Genomic DNA, 21091 nt, shown 5'->3' with positions numbered 1-21091 from the left:
GCTGATTCTTAGAATTTAATTTTCCATGGGTTATTTAAGGGGGGGGCAGAATGTCTGCCAATGCACTACAAGAATAGTTTCTGATGCTTCACAATCCCTCTTCAAGCTGCCCTATATCACTTCTAATCATTGGCCGTTTTCGCACTTAGCGTTTGCTCCCCTTTTTCCGCGGCGCAATTATGTCCAGAGCATTTTTCTCGTTTTCCCACTAGTGACTCTTTGCGGAGTCGCCTTCCCTGAAGCCCCGGCTCAAATCGTTTTCCCACTGGCATCGGCTTGAGTCCGATGCCCTGTCAATCATTTTTTTTTTAAGCGCAAGTCTGGTTGCGTAATGACGTACTAACGTACTAACGTAACATCGAGCTGCTGCCTCCCCTTCATTTCTTGGACAAACCGCATCACGTGTGCTGCTGCTGCTTATGGATTGGCTGCAGCTGTAGAATCCTCCACAGCCCTTTATGTATTAACGGAAGCATTCACAGTGGAGAATCCTAGCACTAGATTCCCCCCCCCCAAATTCTGAAGCACTAGATCCCCCCCCCCCAAATTTCCTCCGCTCTCTTTCCCCTCCCCGGCTGGCGCTTGCAACGGGGACCTGACTGATTCCTGCTGCCAGAGCTCCCCCCCCCCCCGCTCCATTCTCTCCTTCCCCTTCTGTGGCGCGTGTGAGGAGCTCGGTCGCGTCTACTTTCTAACCGAGCGGAATGTAGCCAGGGAGAAGAATGCAGGACTCCAACTTCCCATTTTATACATGGCGATTTTGTGCAGGTCCAGAAATCCTGGTGGCACAGCTGAGGGAGGCATTCCCTTCTTAAAACACACACACATGGACGCTTTGGCCCGCACCGGCACTACATTCCCCCCCCCCCCCCAGCAATGGTCGTTTTCGCATTATCGAGATAACGCAACAGCGGAATAACGCAACTAAAGTCAATAATAAAAAAAAATTCTAACGAAACCAATTGAAGTGCCAATTGAGGCTATTCCAGGAGGGTTTTTTTTTTTTCTATTTGTTAATTTCGAAATATCGCTATTACGCAAAACTGTGAAGTTTAAAAAAAAAAAATGGCCGTGCCGGCACTTTGGGGAAGCGCCGCGAAATGCTGATGATTGGCCAAGCGGGTGGATGGGGTGGGAGGACGGAAAGGGAGAGGGTGACGCCCCCAAAGCAGTCGATCCGGCGTGGATGGATTTCGCACAGGAAACTCCGCTGAGTGGATCCGGAGTGGATCCGGAGGTTTTCGGAAACTCCGGCAACTTGCTGAAAAACATACTCCGGCGTAAAATCCCTGAAGCGCCGGAGCAAAGCGCAGCGCCGGAGCAACATGTGCGAAATCCAAGAGAAGATCCGGAGGTAAATGGGGCGCTACGCCGGAGCAAACGCTAGTGGGAAAACGGCCATTGTTTTGTCTAGCTCAGTATTTTCTTGTCTGACTGGGAGCAGCATACAAGAAAGGCCTTTCCTAGCAGCTGTTTGGTGCAGAGGTTAAGTGCACGGACTCTTATGTGGGAGAACCAGGTTTGATTCCCCACTCCTCCACTTGCAGTTGCTGGAATGGCCTTGGGTCAGCCAGAGCTTCCCTCAAAGTCGCCCTTGAAAGGGCAGCTTCTGGGAGAGCTCTCTCAGTCCCCCCCCCCCGCCCCCAGGGTGTCTTTTGTGAGGGAGCAAGGCCAAAGGAGATTGTAAGACGCTCTGGGCAGGGTATAAATCCAATATCTTCTTCTTCTTCTGTTACTATTTTATGATTGATTGGATGTTGGGATTTATATCCCGCCCATCCTGCCGAGCCAGGCTCCAAGGTCCTTTTGAATGGAGGTCCCATGGATTGAACCTGGGACCTTATGATGTAAAAGCATGTGCTCTAACTAAGGAGCCACAGCCCCTCCCAAGGAGAAAGGGAAATTAGCCGGCATATGAACTTGGGAAGCTGCTATATACCAAGTCAAAACTTGTTATATAGCCCGCTTCGGCGGGGAGGGCGGGATATAAATGGAATTAATTAAACAAACAAACATTGGTCCCCTCTAGCCTAATATCCTCTCTGGCAGCAGTCCTTCAGGGTTCCAGCCAGAGAAAGGTCTTTTTCCACATGAGTTACCGGTGGTCTCTTTAACTAGAGGTCCTGGGTTATGCAGAAATTGACGCACATTGAGAAGAAAACAATCCTAGCCTTAGACATACGCTGACAACATGGTGGAGACTGAGCGGGGAAGAGATTTTAGGGTTGTAGCGGGCAGCTTGATGACAATGCTGACCCATTCAATTTTGGATGCAGGGAGCATCTCAAATAAACCCAATAACTGGCTACTTAATTCCAATGTTACCAGAACACTTTTAATTGGATAAATGGCTAGATTTAGACATTTGTAAGAGAACTAAAGAACTGATATCTATTTTAGTTTCTACTGCTAGGTTGGCTATCGTTTGTAAATGGATTGACAATTCTCCACCTACTATAAGTCTTTGGCAAACAAAACTATGGGAACGTTTTGTTATGAGGAAACTGCGTTATCAAACAACAGGAGCTCCCTGTACGAATCTAAATTCGTAGCAGTTTGGTTTCCTGTATTAAATTATATGACTGTAAATAATATATTACCAGAGAATCCTCTGTACAGATCTATCGTTTATTTCTAATTGAATGACTGTAACTTTTGAGCTTCATAAGTGAAAAATTACTAAACTGTAAAATTAGCCACCTAGAATTTAAAGTATGATAATGTAATAACTCATTAGTTCTAAGTTTTATGCAGGCCTCAGATTCAGTGGGAGCTCACGGGAGCGCAGCTCCCGCACCTTTCTGAGAGCTCCACCTCCTCCTTCTGAGAGTTCCGCCTCCTTGTCCATTGAATAGTAGGTGCAGCCGCATAACAATCCCTGGATGAGCTCCAACACCTATTTTTCCACAAAATGACCGCTGGTTTTATGTATTATTTAATGTTTGTATCTGAGCATTAAAATTATAATAAACAAAAAGGGGGGGGGGGGGAGGGAGAGAGAAAAGAAAATGCAGACCCAGTTTGCAAAAAGTATGAAAAAGACAAAACAATCAATCTTGTAGTGCCCTTGCACAGACCTAGGGTGAGGACTCATTTGGAATACTGTGTGCAGTTCTGATTACTGTATCTCATCAAGGATATTGCAGGACAGGACAAAGTGCAGCTGAGGGTAAGTGAGAAGAGGTTGGAACAGCCTTCCTACAGCCTCTCCTCAAAGGAAGGGTGCTCCAACTCCTAATCACATTGCTTGCCCTACTCTGTACTTCTTCCAGCTCTGCGATGTCCTTTTGCAGCTACTGGGCATGATAACTAAATGAAATTTCCGCACTGAATCTCTTAATACAGTGCCAAGAACCACAATACTCCCTCTAAGCTGTGGAGTCTTGTGAGCAAAAATTCTACTTTGTGAGCTACTGGTATTAAATTTGTGAGCTGCTGCATAAATTTGTTTGCTCTGGGGCCATTTTTTCCTGAGCTAAGACAAAAATGTGTGAGCCGGCGGCTAAAAAAACTGTCAGCTAACTCATACTAGCTCAGCTTGGAAGGAAAACCGCCAAGAGGTAACATCAGGGGAAGGCCTCAGCCTCCATGCTCTGTTGTTGGACCTCTGCAATAACTGGGTGGCCACTGAGGGGAACAGGATGCTAGACTGGGCAGACCGCTGATCTCATCCAGCAGGGCACATCTTACTTTTTGGGAAGCAAACCCGTGGCTTTCTGCATGGGAAGCAGGTGCTCATCAGGAAAGAAAAACAGACATTTTACTTCTGAACCGTATCCTTAACAGATCATATCATGAACAGATTTGCAGCATAAGGTGTCTCGTTTACCCCAACAATCCATTCTTCCATAATCCATTCATTCTCACCCCAAACTCACCAAGGGTACTAACTCTCCCTTCTCCATGATGGCAGAAAGCTTCTTCCCCCTCTCTGAGCCAGAGCCGACCTCTGCTCTCAAGAGGTCCCCGGTGGATAGGTGGGTGTACCCATACTTCTGAACGATTTTCTCACATTGGGTCCCCTTTCCCGAGCCTGGCCCCCCTGCAATGAAAATGAGAGATTTGATACAGAGCTAGCAAAGACGATGTTTGAGGGGGAAACACTGCTGAAATATTCTAGGCACTGATGTTCTTATAGTGTAACCCAGGGGCGTCAAACTCATTTGTTATGAGGGCCAGAACTGACAGAAATGAGTCCTTGTCGGGCCGGGCCATGTCAGGTCGGGCCGTGTGTGTTCCTATTTAAGATTGGGTAGCAGTGATATAAACTTTATAAAGGATACAGACAAACACAATCAAAGATTTTTTAAAATCTTAAAATAAAACACATTAGTACTCATTAGTACTCTTAAAATAAAACACATTAGTACTCATTGGTCTTAAAGGTGCTGTCTTTGTATTTCTCCCATGGGATCCTGGAAACTGGGCAAAGGAAGCTCTGGCTATTTCCTTCCTTCCCCAGAGGACTTGTGGGGGGAGCCTCAGCCAATAGAAGAGAGGCTTGTATCAGTAGCTCTGCTGTGCGATTGAGAACTTGACAAAGCAAGCTTTGCCTCCCCCCCTTCCTCCCCAAGGGAGGAGCCTCAGCCAATGGTGAAAATAGAGAAAAATTGCTGTGTAGCTTCTGTGCAATTGAGCAAGCCTTGCAAAGCAAACTGCGATGCAGAATGGAGCAAGAGAGAGTGAGGGAGAAGGAAGCAGATGACAGCCAGTTGCTTGGGGGCCTGATAGGAGACTTCTGGGGGCCTGATTCAGCTCCCAGGCCACATGTTTGACACCCCTGGTGTAACCTGTCTGAGCCTCTCTCTTCTATTTAACTTTTTTACAGCTTCTATTGGCCAGCTGTGTTGATCTGAAGCAGCAGAACAAAGTTTGGGTCCAGTGGCGCCTTTAAGACCAACAAGCTTTTAATCTAGGTATAAACATGTTAATGTCATTCAGTTCTCGCATGGGTTTGCAACCTCTTTTATTCTGCTCTATACCAGGGGTACTATAGCAAAAAAGGGGGCTCCCTGAGTTTAAGCAAAACTATAACAGAAGAAACATCAGGGTGAAACTATACATTTATATGTATTAGGAAAAAAACCTTTTTTGGCCTCTACTTCTGAGTAGACTCCACTTCTAAATAATCTAAGATGGACAATATAAATGTGCACAAAGGCGCTTTAATATTTCAAAGCGTTTACTTTTAAACAGACTGCAATATGAAACACAAGAGTGCACGCAGGCACTTAGACATAACCTCTTTTCCCAAGCAGTCTGCACTAAAATGAATTCAAACAGTCTACAGAAAAATAAATCAAAGTGCACACAGGCACTTTAAAAGTTTATTTATTTTTATTTTTTATTTTTCTGCAGACTGCTTGAATTCATTTTAGTGCAGACTGTTTGGGAAAAGAGGTAATACCAGGTGTGTCAAATGTGCAGCCCGAGGGCCAGATCAGGCCCCTGGAAGGCTATTATCAGGCCTGCGAACAACTCACTGTCATCTACTTCCTTCTCTATCGCAGCTTGCTTTGCCAGGCTTGTTCAATTGCACAAGACCTGCAGAGCAAAGCCTCTATTTTCTTCATTGGCTAACCAGCACAAGAAACAACTTATGTGCAAAAGCTCATAGTGCCCAGCCGTTTCATATTTTCTCCTGGGTCTTAGGCTTAAAGCACTGATCATGAATGTCAATAAATTAAATGACATTAATGAATGTCAATAAATTAAAAGTAACTTAAACAAAAGCCACTTAAACACACACACCTGAACAGCATACTCAAGACTGCTACAGCGCAGACATTGTAATCCGGATTTTGATGCAAATAATTCAGAGCAAGAGGTGCCAGTTATCAGAGACTGTTAAATAAACAAAATATTGCAAAAGTGCTATTCTTTAAAGCATATTTTATGTTTTTAAAAGATCTTTAAGTGTGTTTTGTCTGTGCTCTTTATAAAGTTTCTCTCTCTGTCACCTGGTGTTACATTTTATGACACACACGACCTGGCCCGACATGGTCTCATTTATGTCAGATCCGGCCCTCATAACCAATGAGTTCGACACCCCTGCCCTATACCAATCTGCTGCTTTTCAGAGGTTTTACCAATTGCCTTAATCCTATCTTAGCTATATTTATTGCTCAGTTATTTATGCATCATGACTCTAATTAGCCTTTCCTGGTGAAACCCTCCCCACCCTCTGCCTATATGTGATGGTTGGTAACTTCCGTTCCAATGTATCTGAAGAAGTGTGCATGCCATTACCTGCCTTGGCTTATACCTTGAATAAAACTTGTTGGTCTTAAAGGTGCCACTGGGCTCAGACTTTGTTTCTACACACTACACTTGATCTTATCCAAAAGATCTTGCCTTTCTCCAAAAAGACTCAAGGTCTATCACAAAGCTATTTAAACCCACTAGAAGACAAAACTCAAATTTTAAAATAATTAATAATTGTAATTTTAAAATTAATAATCAATAAAATAAGATTAAAAACAAGCCACGACTCCGAAGTCCATCCTAAGAGGGCAGACCCTGACCTAAATAGCTGAGACCAGCCTGATCTCATCACATTTTGGAAGCTATGCAAGATCGGCCACTTAAACACACACACCTGAACAGCATACTCAAGTCTGCTACAGCGCAGACATTGTAATCCGGATTTTGATGCAAATAATTCAGAGCAAGAGGTGCCAGTTATCAGAGACCAGACTTTGCTTAGCTTCCAAAGCCAGAGAGTTTACACACTGGCTTTACGAAGGGAGGTGAAGCCAAGCCAGCTGGCTGGCACGCAACTTCTCTGCAACACTTAAAGAGAGAAGGGGGGCGGCAGAGAGGCAGGCTCGCCTAGGGAGCCGTGCGCCCTAGGGCCGCCCATGGCTATAACGCCACTGAGTCAATCCTCTAAAGCAGCCATGTTCTCCAAAGCAAATGATCTTTGTAGTATGGAGATCAGTTGTAATTCTGGGATTTCTCCTGGCCCTGCTTGGAGATTGGCTTGACAGCCTTTTTCTGATCCAGCAGGAATCAAGTTCTGTCCACCAAACTGTCGCTAGAAGCCATCCTCCCCATAAAATCCAATTTTTAATGTGCCTTTCTGACTAGGCCTGAAACAGAGCATTTTTCTTCAAAAAGTCACCCCAAGTGTTAAAAAAGCACTTCTCACGATGCAAGCAAACAAGAGGGTCTAAGGTTGAGAGTCGAACTTCTGCTTACCCACGACAAAGATGATTTTGTGGTTCTTCAGCTTTTCTGCAGGGGAAAGAAAAAAGAAAGTCAGGTTAAGTGTAGGGGATAGGAAGGCTGTGTTTACTGGCTCTCTCTTACGGACCTCGGCAGGAAGGAAAGCGTTCAGCAGCCTTCCTAATTCTTGAAGGACGCTCCCCCAAAGAAGCCTTAACTACTCTGAAGCACCGTTAACCAAAGCATAATAAGCCAGACTGGAAGGTCCCAAACAGACAAGGCCTGAGGCAAACCTTTGCCAACTTTAATGGCAGAGTCATCCATGCAGGAGCACTGCGCGCCCATCTTTCCGACGTCTCCAGTTCGTTCGCTCTTCTCTGCTCCCGGGTTATTTGCTCAGCACATTTTCGCTTTGCAAGTCTCTGCCCTCCCACCCTCCACAGCTGGCGCTCAGCAAGCCTAGGCCTTGTGGTCAGGGCTCAACATAGGTTGCCATGGATACGGTCGCTAAGGGGCAGCAGATGCCAGACCTCAACTGTTTCACGGAACATCTGGCAGGCCAAGGTTCCATCTTCAGGAGGAGCCTGGGGGGATTTCAGAGTTGCTCCCTTCAGAAACAGCAATCAAGTCCGGCCCTGAGGGGCCTTATCTACATGAGGAAAGCCTCTTGCTTTGAAACCTCCTTATTTGGCCTTAACCTTTCTGTAGACTTCACGGAAATTATTTTATCTACTTCATTTGTACCCTGCCTTTCTTTGTCCCCCAAATGGGTACCCAAAGCAGCTTATAGCATTCTCGCTCCTCCATTTTATTTTCACAATAACCCCAATGAAGTCAATTAGGCTGAGAGTATGACTAGCCCAGGGGTGGCCAAATTGCAGCTCGGGAGTCACATGTAGCTCTTTCACACATATTGTGAGGCTCTCAAAGCCCCCCTTCCATTGGCCGGCTTGGAGATGGCATTTCTCTCTTTAAATTCTCTTCTCCAAGCCAAGTTAGCTGGCAGCTTGGAAAATAATTTAGAGTTGCTTTCTTTCTACCTCTCCCTCCTCCCTCCTTTCCATCTATTTTCCTTCCTTCCCTCCCACATCTGGCATTCACATCTTGTGGCTCTCAAACACCTGATATTTATTCTATGTGACTCTTATGTTAAGCAAGCGTGGCCACCCCTGGACTAGCCCGAAATCACGCAGACTTCCACGGTATGAGTGGGCATTTGAACATGGCTCTCCCAGATACTAGTCCAGCTGTCTTGACCACTACACTACACTGGCTGAATCTCCTTGGCAAAGGTAAAAAAAAAAAATCCCAACTTCAGATATAGGCATTTGGGGGTCTGAACTTTCTGAGACTGGGAGGGGAAAAGATCTTGGGGTCGTCATGGAGAGAGCTCAATGAAAGTGTCTGTTGGAAATCAGTCCTAAAATGGCTGACTGACTCCATCTTAGTAATAGTAATGTTGTTTCTGCAATGTCATGCTGAGTCATGCTGCATCATGGCCCAGCTGTTTCTTGTTACTGAGGTAAGGTGGAATGACCTCACCTGTAATTAGGCTTTGTGCTGACTCACAGAGCTGATGCAACCTCTGGTGAGCTTGCATGATTGATGTGTGTATTTAGGGAAGCTCAGTGAGCTTGCTCTTCCTGCCTGTAAGGATTGTGGGTACTGTGAGACTCACCGTCCGGGTGGCAGCGAACACTGCTTGTGTTGATCCTGTGCTACTGTGCTTGGATCGTGCTGTGTATACTTACTGGTGTATACTGTTATCTACTGAAGTGTGTACTGATTACTGTGTATGACCTTGGCCCGGCAACGACTCTGAATATTGGATACTGTCCTGGTAAATATATTCCACTGTTGAATACAGTTGTCTCTCTTGTCTATTAATTCCTGTGTTTGCCTGTCCCTCTTCTTCAGTGTTTTTTCTGCTGCGTGCAAATTCTCTTAACAGTGTCAACCCAGTGTGCTGCACCGGTGAAAAATGCAAAAAATTCACCAAATTGCACAAGTTACCAGTAGACCTCAGTCTATTGAAACACAATAATAGAAATGCACGTAACAAGATAGCATTGGCGGTCACAATTCAGAAACAAGTAATAAGAAATAGGTATCACAGTTCAAAACACATTCTACAATAGTAATCATAAATCCGGCAAGAGATTCCTCTGTACATCTTCATAGAATAGTGTCATACGAAGGAGTACAGGGGAGTCTCTTGTTGGATTTGTGATAAATCGTATGATTTATGATAACTATTGTTACATGTGTTTTGAATTTTAATATCTTTTTCTCGTTACTTGTTTCTGAATTGTGCAATTCTATCTTACTATGATTATGTTTCAGTAGACGGATGTCTACTGGTGACTTGTGAAATTTTGTAAATTTTTTTTATGGTCTACCCTTGCATTTTCTGTCTTTGCATATTTCATGCGTTTGGAGTCCCTATTGTTTGGCAGCAGTGAAAAAGGCAAACTCTGTGTCGGGGTGGCCAACGGTAGCTCTCCAGATGTTTTTTGCCTACAACTCCCATCAGCCCCAGCCATTGCCCATGCTGGCTGGGGCTGATGGGAGTTGTAGGCAAAAAAACATCTAGAGAGCTACCGTTGGCCACCCCTGCTCTATGTTATTAGAAAAGGGACTGAGAATAAAACAGCCACTATTGTAGTGCCCCTGTCTATATCTATGGTATGGCCTCATTTGGAATACTGGGTACAGTTCTGGTTACTGTAACTCAAAAAGGGCATCGCAGAACTGGGAAAAGTACAGAAGAAGGCAACAAAGATGGTTAGGGGGTTGGAGAAGAAGAATAATTGCAGATTTATACCTCACCCTTCTCTCTGAATCAGAGACAGAGCGGCTTACAATCTCCTTTATCTTCCTCCCCCACAACAGACACCCTGTGAGGTGGGTGGGGCTGAGAGGGCTCTCACAGCAGCTGCCCTTTCAAGGACAACCTCTGCCAGAGCTATGGCTGACCCAAGGCCATTCCAGCAGCTGCAAGTGGAGGAGTGGGGAATCAAACCCGGTTCTCCCAGATAAGAGTCCGCACACTTAAACACCACACCAAGCTGGCTCTCTGGAGCCCCTTCCCTGTGCGAGGAAAGGCTGACGAGTCTGGAACTTTTCAGTTTAGAAAAGAAACTACCAAGGGGGATGTGATAAAGGTTTATAAAATTGTGCATGGGGTGGAAAGAGTTGGCAAAAAGCAATTTTTCTCCTCTCCCAAAATACTAGAACTTGTGGGCATCCAATGAAGCTGATGGGCAGTAGGTTCCGCAGACAAAAGGAAATACTACTTTATGCCGAAAGTGATTAAAATGTGGAATTTGTTGTCAGAAGATGCAGTGATGGCCGTAAGAATAGACAGCTTTAAAAGGGGATTAGATGATGTCTATCAATGGCTACTAGCCCTGATGACTGAGGGGAACCTCCACAGTCAGAAGAACTAAGCCTCTGAATTCCAGAGCTAGGAGGCAACATCAGGGGAAGGCCTCAATCTCTATGCCCTATTGCTGGCCTGTGGTTGGCCCCTGTGTGAGACAGGATGCTGCACTAGATGGATCATTGGCCTGGTCCAGCAAGGCATTTCTGATGTTGACCCTACAGAGGAACTGATTGGCCACTGTGTGAGACAGGATACTGGCCTAGATTTAGATGGTCCACTGATCTGATCCAGCAGGGATCTTCTGATGTTCTTATGAAGGCCTCAGCCTCTGTGCCTTGTTGTTAGCTGTCCAGAAGAACTGGTTGGCCACAGTGTGAGACAGAATATCTCTTACCATGTGTGGAAATGCACTTCCTTTCGCCACCCCATTATCACAACCACTGCAATTCAGAGTTGCTACATTGAAAAGAGCCTGGTTGTGCTGATATCCAACCATATCAACCTGGGTGGGACCAACTGTGTGACTCCCCCCACCATGTGAACAATTCTACTTGGAAAGGGGCAGGGCTTTTTTTTTTTTTTTTAAAAGCAGGAACGCACAGGAACGCAGTTCTGGCTGGCTTGATGTCAGGGGGTGTAGCCTAATATGCAAATGAGTTCCTGCTGGGTTTTTGCTACAAAAATGCCCTGTGTGAAACAATGGCGATATCAGGGGGTATAGCCTCATATGCAAACGAGTTCCTGCTAGGCTTTTCCTACCAGAAAAAGCCCTGGCAAGGGGCTTTGGGTAACAACATTACCATTTTTGCACACAGCTCACCTCGTAGTCACAATCCTGTTCCCTCCACAGCGTCCGGTCGGATTTCCCACCATCTGCGCCAGAGTTACAAGAAGTGCCGCAGCTTTTGCATAGCAAATGTAAACCACTTAAACTCAGTTTACGTTTGCTACGCAGAAGCTGCAGCACTTCCTGTAACTCCGGCGCAGATGGTGGGAAATCCGACCGGACGCTGCGGAGGGAACAGGATTGTGACTGCGAGGTAAGCTGTGTGCGAAAACAGTACACGCCTCCAAATCTTGGTCAGCAGCACAGGCCGGCTTACTATGAAGCTGGATTAAAGCATTTTTATTTTCTATCTACTTAGAGCAAAATGCATCCAGTTTTCTAGTAGCCCTTGGATGAAGATCCATGGAAACTTTAGCAAACCTGGATAGATGGAAACCTAATGACAGTGAAGCCAAGGATCTAAAAATAAAGTGGGGTGTTTTTGGAACTGACTGCAGCCAGAGGTTCAGCACTGAACGATCCCCTGATTACAGCTTTCTAGAATTACACCACCGAGCAGACGCTGGCTACTTGGGAAAACTGTATGCCCTCGGGAAGCGTTAGTGCGTCTGCGCCAGATCTCTGTGTGTTCCTATTTCAATGCTGTAGGATGCAACTGAAATACAGAGAGGCGGGGCTTTTTTTGTAGCAGGAACTCCTTTGCATATTAGACAAGGGTCTTTTTGTAGGAAAAAAAAGGTGCAGGAGCTCAGTAGTGTATCTCATATGCATATGCCCCGGGATCTGTGCGCAGCAGGGAGAGAACTCCCCACTGCATGCAGAACCTGGCTGGAGGTTCAGGAGCTGCACTCCTGTGAGCTCCTGCTGAATTCAAGCCCTGATTAGGCCACACACCCCTGATGCAGCGAATCCTTCTGGAGCTTCCAGTAGGCCCTGTCAGAAGAGCCCTGTAAGCTCTTGGAGGATTGGCTCCATCAGGGGTGTGTGGCCTAATATGCAAAGGAGTTCCTGCTACAAAGAAAGCCCTGCAGAGAAGCGCCCCAATGCACCAGATCCTGGCAGCAGGATACGGTGGCTGGAGCTCAGTCACAAAGCACGTGCTTTGCATGCGGGAAGATGCCAGGTTCAATCCCTGACACCTCCAGATCAAAAGATCCCAGACAGCAGGGTGTGGAAAGAGCCAAGATCTTCAAGAGCTACCGTCAGTCAGAGTCGTATGGTGCCTAGAGTTGCCAGCCAGTGGATGACACCCAGTAGAAGACAAGGGTGGTTAAGGAATATGGAGGGGGGGGGGGGCAAACGTCACAACACTGCGGTGGTAGCACTTCTGGGGTAAAGCGAGAAGGGACATCATCACGGTGATGTGATGCTCCAAGATTCAGCCCAAACTCTAGTTTCACCATAGAGTGTTGGGTGAACCCTAGAGTGCTGCGCGGATGCAATAAGATCGCTTTTAGATTTGCCCCGGAAGTGATGTCACAGCATCCCCACAGACATCAATTTTCCTAGCATTTCCCCACCATCGCTGTACCAAGTAGTGGGATGGGGGGGGGAGTTGCCAACAGGAGCCCTGATGATGCTGGGCAGAGCTGGATTAACAATTAGGCCAAGTAGGCACTGGGCTATGGGCCCCCACACCGTTAGGGGCCCCGGGCCGGCTCCCCCCACCCCGATTCCCCCCCTGCTTGTAGCCTTTCCAGCCTGCCCACGCAGCCAGCAACTGAGCTGCTCTTTGCCCAACTTGCCTGGTAGGGCTGCTGCTGGCGTTGTTGCCAACTTTGCCTCTCTCTGCCTCTCCCCTGCAGCTTAGTAAAAGGGGCTTTCAAGAAGGTACCTGCAGGCTGCAGCGGGAGCAGGGTGCTCCGACTCCCAAGATAATTTGCAAGGCGGCCCCCAAGATTTTGACTGCCTAGGGGCCTCGACAGGATTTAATCCGGCACTGATGCTGGGATTCCATAGCTAAAAACACTGGCATGTCTTTCAGCTCCAAAAGGTTGTCAGTGAGAAGCCCTGATATCAATTTGGACTAGGGTTGCCAATCCCCAGGTGGGGGCAGGGGATCCCCCGGTTTGGAGGCCCTCCCCCCGCTTCAGGGTCGTCAGAAAGCGGGGGGAGGGGAGGGAAATGTCTGCTGGGAACTCTGTTATTCCCTATGGAGATTTATTCCCATAGAAAATCATGGAGAATTGATCCGCGGGTATCTGGGGCTCTGGGGGGGCTGTGTTTGGGGGTAGAGGCACCAGATTTGCAGTACAGCATCTAGTGCCTCTCCCCAAAATACTCCCCAAGTTTCAAAAAGATTGGGCCAGGGGGTCCAATTCTATGAGCCCCAAAAGAAGGTGCCCCTATCCATTATTTCCTATGGAAGGAAGGAATTGAAAAAGTGTGCTGTCCCTTTAAATGAGATGGCCAGAACTCCCTTTGGAGTTCAGTTATGCTTGATCTTGGCTCCACCCCTAATGTCTCCTGGCTCCAGCCCCAAAGTCTCCTGACTCCACCCCCAAAGTCCCCAGATATTTCTTGAATTGGAGTTGGCAACCCTAATTTGGACATAGTGCTAAGGGAAACAGAAGCTGAGCCTTCCCTGCTCTTACAAAAACACCATTTCCCTGATCAGCAATGGCCTGTCTGAGTTGCTCTTAGCTCCAGAAAGGGGAAAAAAAGACTGTGCACATACCTCTCTCTCCCCTCCCCCCAACTGGAACTAAAAGCAGCCCATAGCAGGATCATCTGGTTTTCGTTTCCATGCCCATTAGGCTTTTGACCTGTTCCTTATTCAGTACGCATGGAAAAGACGCGTACCATTACTGCAAATATTATCAGGAATACTAATGGAAAAGAAATGTACTGTAACTGCAAATTCATTCATTTAATTGAATGAATTGCACAGACGGCATACTCAATTAGAACCACGCTATATACTCACTTACTGTACTTCCTACATTTCATAAACTGCGATTATGGTTGCGTACCTCTCACGTTCGTGGAGCTACCTGTTAGACCTGAAGAAGTGGGCTCTAGTCCACGAACGCATCTGCTGGTATAAAATGTGCCAAGAGACTCCTGTTTTTTTTTGTCATGAAAGACTAACACTGCAACCGTCTCAATTTCTTCGGGTTCTGTTTTTTGAAAGAGGGAAAGAGTTTGCCGGTTAACGTTCCTCCCCCACACAATAAATGAAGCTAGGTGCATATAGTACCTTTCAGGCTCTTCTAAGTCGGCAGAAAAATCCAGCAAACACTAAACGCTGTGGTCACTTTGAGTAACTCACATGTCCAGCGGTGAGGGATTAAACACTGGTGGAACTGGATCTGTGGCCTTAAGCAAAATATGCGTTCTACCACTGTACTCACATGGTAAACCACTCAGAAGACAATATTAATTCAGCTGAGGTGACTTTGACCCAGGTCAAAGACGTGCCAAAATAACAAGTATCTTGACTGACATCTAAAGATGAACGGGGTGGGTTCAATTGGATCGCTTTGAAGATTTCAAAGAATTTCACATCTGTGATATGTGCTTTTAAGGAAAGTGGGGTTTCTGGTCTGTGCTAGTGGCAGAGTGAAAAAAAAACTGGGGCTTGAAATTAATTAATATAACACTATAGCCTCGCAACCAATCAGTTTGCAGGACAAAAACTTCCCCCACACTCCATACCTAGTGTGTTTGACAGTCCAAATTTGGCTCTGACAAGACACCAAGACTTTGAAGGTGGAGTCTAGGAGCTAAGAATTGGTTCCTTATAGGTCAAGGGGCTGGGGCTATAGGCAGGTTGTGGTAAAACAACCATGTGAAAAACCTAGCTTTAGGTTAACAAACGACATGCCCTCTGGGCAATCTGATGTTTTTTTACACTGCGCAGCTGTGCTACAAAAGGAGGCATTAGTTTGGAATGACTGTACTGGGGGATTTAATCTCTCCCCCCTCCCCCAGTGCCATTTCTCATTAGAAATCCTACAACCTGCAAACAGCCACAATCAAGAAAAGGGAACAGATACCTACACGGTATTCCTATCAAGGAAACAGCATTAATGGGGAAGAGTTCACCCCCCCTCCCCCACTGTCATAGTCCCAATTACCACGGCTGCTTTCATAGGTCAACTCAGGGCTTCTTTTGTAGCAGGAACTCCTTTGCATCTTAGGCCATACACCCCTGACGTAGCCAATCCTACAAAAACTTACAGGGCCCTTCGTAGAGGGTCTACTGTAAGCTCCAGGAGGATTGAAGAAGATATTGGATTTATATCCCACCCTCCACTCCGAAGAGTCTCAGAGTGGCTCACAATCTCCTTTACCTTCCCCACAACAGACACCCTGTGAGGTGGGTGGGGCTGGAGAGGGCTCCCACAGCAGCTGCCCTTTCAAGGACAACCTCTACCAAAGCTATGGCTGACCCAAGGCCATTCCAGCAGGTGCAAGTAGAGGAGTGGGGAATCAAACCCGGTTCTCCCAGATAAGAGTCCGCACACAACCACTACACCAAACTGGCTCTCCTGGATTGGCTACATCGGGGGTGTGTGGCCTAAGATGCAAAGGAGTTCCTGCTACCAAAAAAAGCCCTGGGCCAACTTATGATTCTCCTAGCTAAGGCTGGTCAAGTGATGTCACTTACCTGCGGACATCTTGAAGAAATCTGAGCTGAGAAACTCTTCAGCCTGGAAACAAAACAGAAAGCTTGGTTAGACTGAAGCCTCTAGAGGTCTGGCAAGGCCACTCAAACAAAGATGTGGGAAAGAGTGTAGATTTAGATTCCTAAATGGCTCCAATGTCTTCTTTCAGGGCTGGGGGGGGGGGATATTTCAAATTCTTAGGCTCTTGTAATTTTCCATTCCTGTCTCTTTCCAAATCTTCTGCAGTTTCTCCTCCTTTTTAGAAGTATCCCTTTAAGGTTATTTCTATTTTTTTTCCATTCTGAATAAGTGGAGAGGGGTGGAGTGAAGAAATTCATCATCAGCGTGAGAGGAAAAAACACACTGCCTCACTAGAAACGTGGATTATTCATAAGCAGGTCCACTCAGGGTATGGCCATAACAATCAGCATATGTTTTTTTTCTGCAGTTTTAAGAGGTGAGCAAAATCTTACTGTTTCCTCCTCTGATGGGCACTGGCCTCCTCACAGCTGTGGCAGCTCAAGCGCTCTGGGGAAACAGCAGCAATTCTTCCCACCCACCCCCTTCTCACATGCACACACCTTAGTGTAATACACCAAAACTACATGCCTTTAAATACATACACTTAGATTTGCAAAGCAAACAAACACGCCCTGCTGGTCCAGCTGCAGCTTCTACGTCAAAAACACAGAGCTGTGCAAACAGGTCTAGAAAATGGCCATCTAAAAGGGGAATTGGCCAATGCCTCGGGGAAACTGTTCCTGCGGCAACCATGACCAGCTGTTGCTTTCGTCTACGGAAGTCCAGCCAATTGTTGGGAGAGGGAGAGAAGCAGAAGCCTAATCAGAGCGAGCGAGCAGTGAGGAATTCCCCAGGGACAGAAACCAGAGAGAGAAGAACCCTGCTGGAGAGACCTCTTCGTCCCAAGCTACACCGCTGAGTCTCTTTTCCTGATGACAATCTGCAGGCAATCAGCTCCAAAACCGTGTTGCGCTGTTGCCTTGGTGAAAGGTTGCTAACAGATACTGCATGGTGTCATGATCGCTTCGGATTACACTGCAAATTCAGATCCTCAGAGTGACTTCCTGAGGGTAAGGACTGCTAAAGTGGAATCTGGTGGACTCAGTTAAGATCTTACAATGCTTTCCTTCAGAGCAGTACATCGTGACTACTTTGATTCAGGGAAGCCATGGCTGCTTCCACACAGCTGTTTTGCTCTCCTGAGGCTCCTGTGTGGAGTGGTCTTTTCCCCAGCATCCATATGACCAGGGGTGGGATTCTAGCAGGAGCTCCTTTGCATATTAGGCCACACCCCCCTGATGTAGCCAATCTTCCAAGAGCTTACAAAAAAGAGCCTTGTAAGCTCTTGGAGGATTGGCTACATCAGGGGTGTGTGGCCTAATATGCAAAGGAGCTCCTGCTAGAATTCCACCCCTGCACATGCCATAGGGTTGCCACTATCAGGTTCCCTCTGGTTACAGGCAGGGGATGGGGGAATAGGGTTGTCGGGTCAGGCTGGGAAACTCCAGGAGATTTGGGGATGGAGTGTGGGGAGGACAGGGTGTTCAGTGGGGTACGGTGCCATAGAGTCCACCTTTCAGAGCATCTATTTCCCCCAGGGGAACTGATCTCTGTAGTCTCAAGATGAGCTGTAATTCTGGGGGCATCCCTAATTCATGCACCTTCCAGATCACGGGTGGCAAACCTGCTTAACATAAGAGCCAGAAAGAATAAGGCCGATGTCCCACTTACCCTATGCTGTTCTGACATTCATCTTTTCAGCGCGGCGTCCTTCCAATTTCCCACTATCCGCCCCGGGGCTTCAGCTTGCATTAGCGTTTTTGAGAGGTGAACAGAAACCGCTAAAAACCAGTTTCTTGTTGCCGCAAAAAAATGCCAATGCAAGCTGAAGCCTTGGGGCAGGGAAATCGGAAGGACACTGAAAAGAGGAACGTCAGAGTGCCATAAGGTGAGTGGGAAATCGGTCCATTTGTCAGATGTTTAAGAGCTGCAAAATATGAACATCAGATGTATGAGATCCACAAGGGAGGGAGGGAGGGAGGGAAGAAGGAAGGAAGGAAAATAGAGAATTGAGAGGTGGAAAGAAAGTAACTTTAAATGCATTCTCCAAGCTGCTGGCTGGTTTAGCTTGGAAAAGTGGATTAAAGAGAGAAATGCCTTCTTCAAGCCAGCCATCAGGGTGATGGGGGCTCTGAGAGCCACATAATATCTGTGAAAGAGCCACAGCTTGGCTACCCCCGTTCCAGATTCTCCTCTCCCTTTGCTTTGGGAATATCATTTTTGGGAATATCCTTCTTTTTTAAAAAAGTGCTGCTGAGGCTTGTTTGCAATAGGGTTGCCAAGTCCAATTCAAGAAATATCTGGGGACTTTGGGGGTGGCGCCAGGAGACTTTGGGGGTGGAGCCAGGAGACATTAGGGGTGGAGCCAGGAGCAAGGCTGTGACAAGCATAATTGAACTCCAAAAGGAGTTCTGGCCATCACATTTAAAGGGACGGCACACCTTTTCAATTCCTTCCTTCCATAGGAAATAATGAAGGATAGGGGCACCTTCTTTTGGGGCTCATAGAATTGGACCCCCTGGTCCAATCTTTTTGAAACTTGGGGGGTATTTTGGGGAGAGGCACTAGATGCTATGCTGAAAATTTGGTGCCTCTACTCCAAAAAACAGCCCTCCCAGAGCCCCAGATAGCCGCAGATCAATTCTGCATGATTTTCTATGGGAATAAATCTCCATAGGGAATAATAGAGTTCCCAGCAGACATTTTCCTCCCCTCCCCACGCTTTCTGACGACCCTGAAGCGGGGGGAGGGCCTCCAAACCGGGGGATTCCCTGCCCCCACCTGGGGATTGGCAACCCTAGTTTGCAACAACGTGGACAGGAAGGCATGCATTTTTCAGGGCCTGCCGTTTTCTTTGCACTAGTCTCCCGTGGCAGCCGTCCCCTCTCGGCACCACCAGAGGGCTTTTACAGGCTAAAAAATGGTAATTGACACATCAGTGATCACTATAGTTTTGAAATGCTACCTTGGTATGTCAATTGCCCGTTTTTAAACAAAAATGCTCTCTGGTACTATGGGAGTTCAGGCAAGGAAACTGTGGAGAAAAACCACCACGATGATATTCTGTTGCAAATGCCTCTGTGTTCACAACAACACTGAGAACCAGACAGAGAACCTTCACTCAGGGAAGAATCCTTAGATTAAAAAGGATATATATAGGGCAATCCTAGGATCAAAACTGCATACTTCACTTGGGGATCTTTAATCAGTCTCCTCATTATGCCTTAATTAGCAGCCATGTTTGCAGCGCTAGGAAAAGGGGGATATAACTCTTTCCCCCGGTCCTATTTCCCTGATCTATTTCCTTTCTTTTGCAGGGGAAAAAGACAAACAATTAATATCCTTCCCTGCTTCGGCCACCCCAGGTCTTAGACAACAATAATCCAAGACAGCAAAACCAACAATGTACATTTTGTCATTCAAGCCTCAAAACTCGCACGTTGATTTTGCTCTCCCCCTGCCAAGGTAGGAAACTGACGGAGGGTGGCCTGCCCTTGAACAAACGTCCATCTGCAGCAATTCATGGTAAATATATAGCCGTGCAGCAGCAAACTCTTGTTTCTACATACGTTTTGGGCAGAGGCCAGCTGGGCCTTCTTTCCTGGTCGTTGGCCATCCTCTGTGGATGGTGGGAAAACTTGGAGATAAACGTGGAGGAGGAGATGAGGGAAGTCATCAGAATCGCCTTACTAGATCAAACCCAAAGATTCGCCTGGTTCAGAATCCTGTCTTCAACTGTGGCCATACGGGCGCTTCCAACTGCTCAAAATGCCAGGGGTGGCTACCTAAGGCCGCTTTTTTCTCCGTTTCAAATACAGAGTCCCTTTGGCCTTCGCCAGGAAACATTCTTTGCCAAGTGAGGTACATGTCAGCTTTGCAAAATGGATGGTGAGAGACTCAATTCTTAAGAACACAAGAGGCAAAGGAATTGAAGTTAGAGGGGAGAAGGTCAGAATTCTTGAAGAAATCTCATGGCCAATGAGACAGAAAAGAAGAGAATATTCTGCCCTAACTTCACTCTTAAAAGAGAATGACATTCCCTATACTTGGCTGAATCCTGAAGGAGTGATCTTTTCCTATGAAGATAAAAGATTTTGGATTACCTTAATTTAGGGTTGCCAAGTTCAATTCAAGAAATATCTGGGGACTTTGGGGATGGAGCCAGGAGACTTTGGGGGTGGAGCCAGGAGACTTTGGGGGTGGAGCCAGGAGACATTGGGGGTGGGGCCAGGAGAAAGGGTGTGACAAGCATAATTGAACTCCAAAGGGAGTTCTGGCCAAACCTATTTAAAGGGACCACATACCTTTTTAAATGCCTTCCTTCCATAGGAAATAATGAAGGATTAGGGGCATCTTTTGGGGGGGCTCATAAAATTGAACCCCCTGGTCCAATATTTTTAAAACTTGGGGAGTATTTTGGGGAGAGGCACTGGATGCTATACTGAAAATTTAGTGCCTCTACCTCAAAAAACAGCCACCCCAGAGTCCCAGATACCTGCAGATCAATTCTTTATTATTTCCTATGGGAATAAATCTCCATAGGGAATAACAGAGTTCCCAGCAGACATTTCCCTTCCCTCCCCCCCTTTCTGATGACCCTGAAGCGGGGGGAGGGCCTCTAAACCAGGGGATCCCAGGCCGCCACCTGGGGATTGGCAACCCTACCTCAACTTTCAAAGAAGAGGAGTTTGTGGGAAAGTATGGCGAGATATTGGAGGAGGAGAAAGAAAGTGAAGAAAAAGGCAGAGGGCACTCCTCCCAAGACGAATCTTCCAAGGAGAAACAAAGTCATGGAGCAAAAAAATACAAAAATACAAAACCAGGACGCAGTCGAAGAAAGAGAGAAAAGATAGTAATAACAAAACCACGTAATGGCCCTCTCTCCAATGAAAATTCTTTCACTTACTATGAATGGATTAAATTCACCTATGAAGAAGAAGAAAAGTTCTTACACAACTTTTGAAGTTCAATGCAGATGTTATTTGTTTGCAAGAAACACACACAACTGCAAAATATTCTCAACTTCTTAAGAATAAAAAACTAGGCAATCTTTTTTATGCA

At 46.5% G+C, this 21091-nt stretch overlaps 1 protein-coding gene across 2 annotated transcripts in view; it reads right to left on the bottom strand.

Moving 5' to 3' along the window:
* The window catches only part of AK1 (adenylate kinase 1), a 121204-nt gene that overhangs the window by 16994 nt on the left and 83119 nt on the right, over positions 1-21091 (bottom strand). Inside the window, exons 9-11 of one of the 2 annotated variants that reach the window (XM_060250756.1) lie at positions 15952-15994; positions 7201-7236; positions 3879-4042 (exon numbers count right to left, since the gene is read on the bottom strand). In XM_060250756.1, coding sequence (XP_060106739.1) covers positions 3879-4042; positions 7201-7236; positions 15952-15994 — 243 coding nt within the window. Of the gene's footprint in view, positions 1-3878; positions 4043-7200; positions 7237-7460; positions 7600-15951; positions 15995-21091 lie in introns of those variants that run through there. The other variant, XM_060250757.1, reaches the window with a different exon arrangement.

Source organism: Heteronotia binoei, chromosome 12 (assembly GCF_032191835.1).
Source record: "Heteronotia binoei isolate CCM8104 ecotype False Entrance Well chromosome 12, APGP_CSIRO_Hbin_v1, whole genome shotgun sequence".
NCBI lineage: Eukaryota > Metazoa > Chordata > Lepidosauria > Squamata > Gekkonidae > Heteronotia > Heteronotia binoei.
Note: the sequence above shows the minus strand (reverse complement) of the source record. Positions and strands in the feature narration are given on the sequence as shown.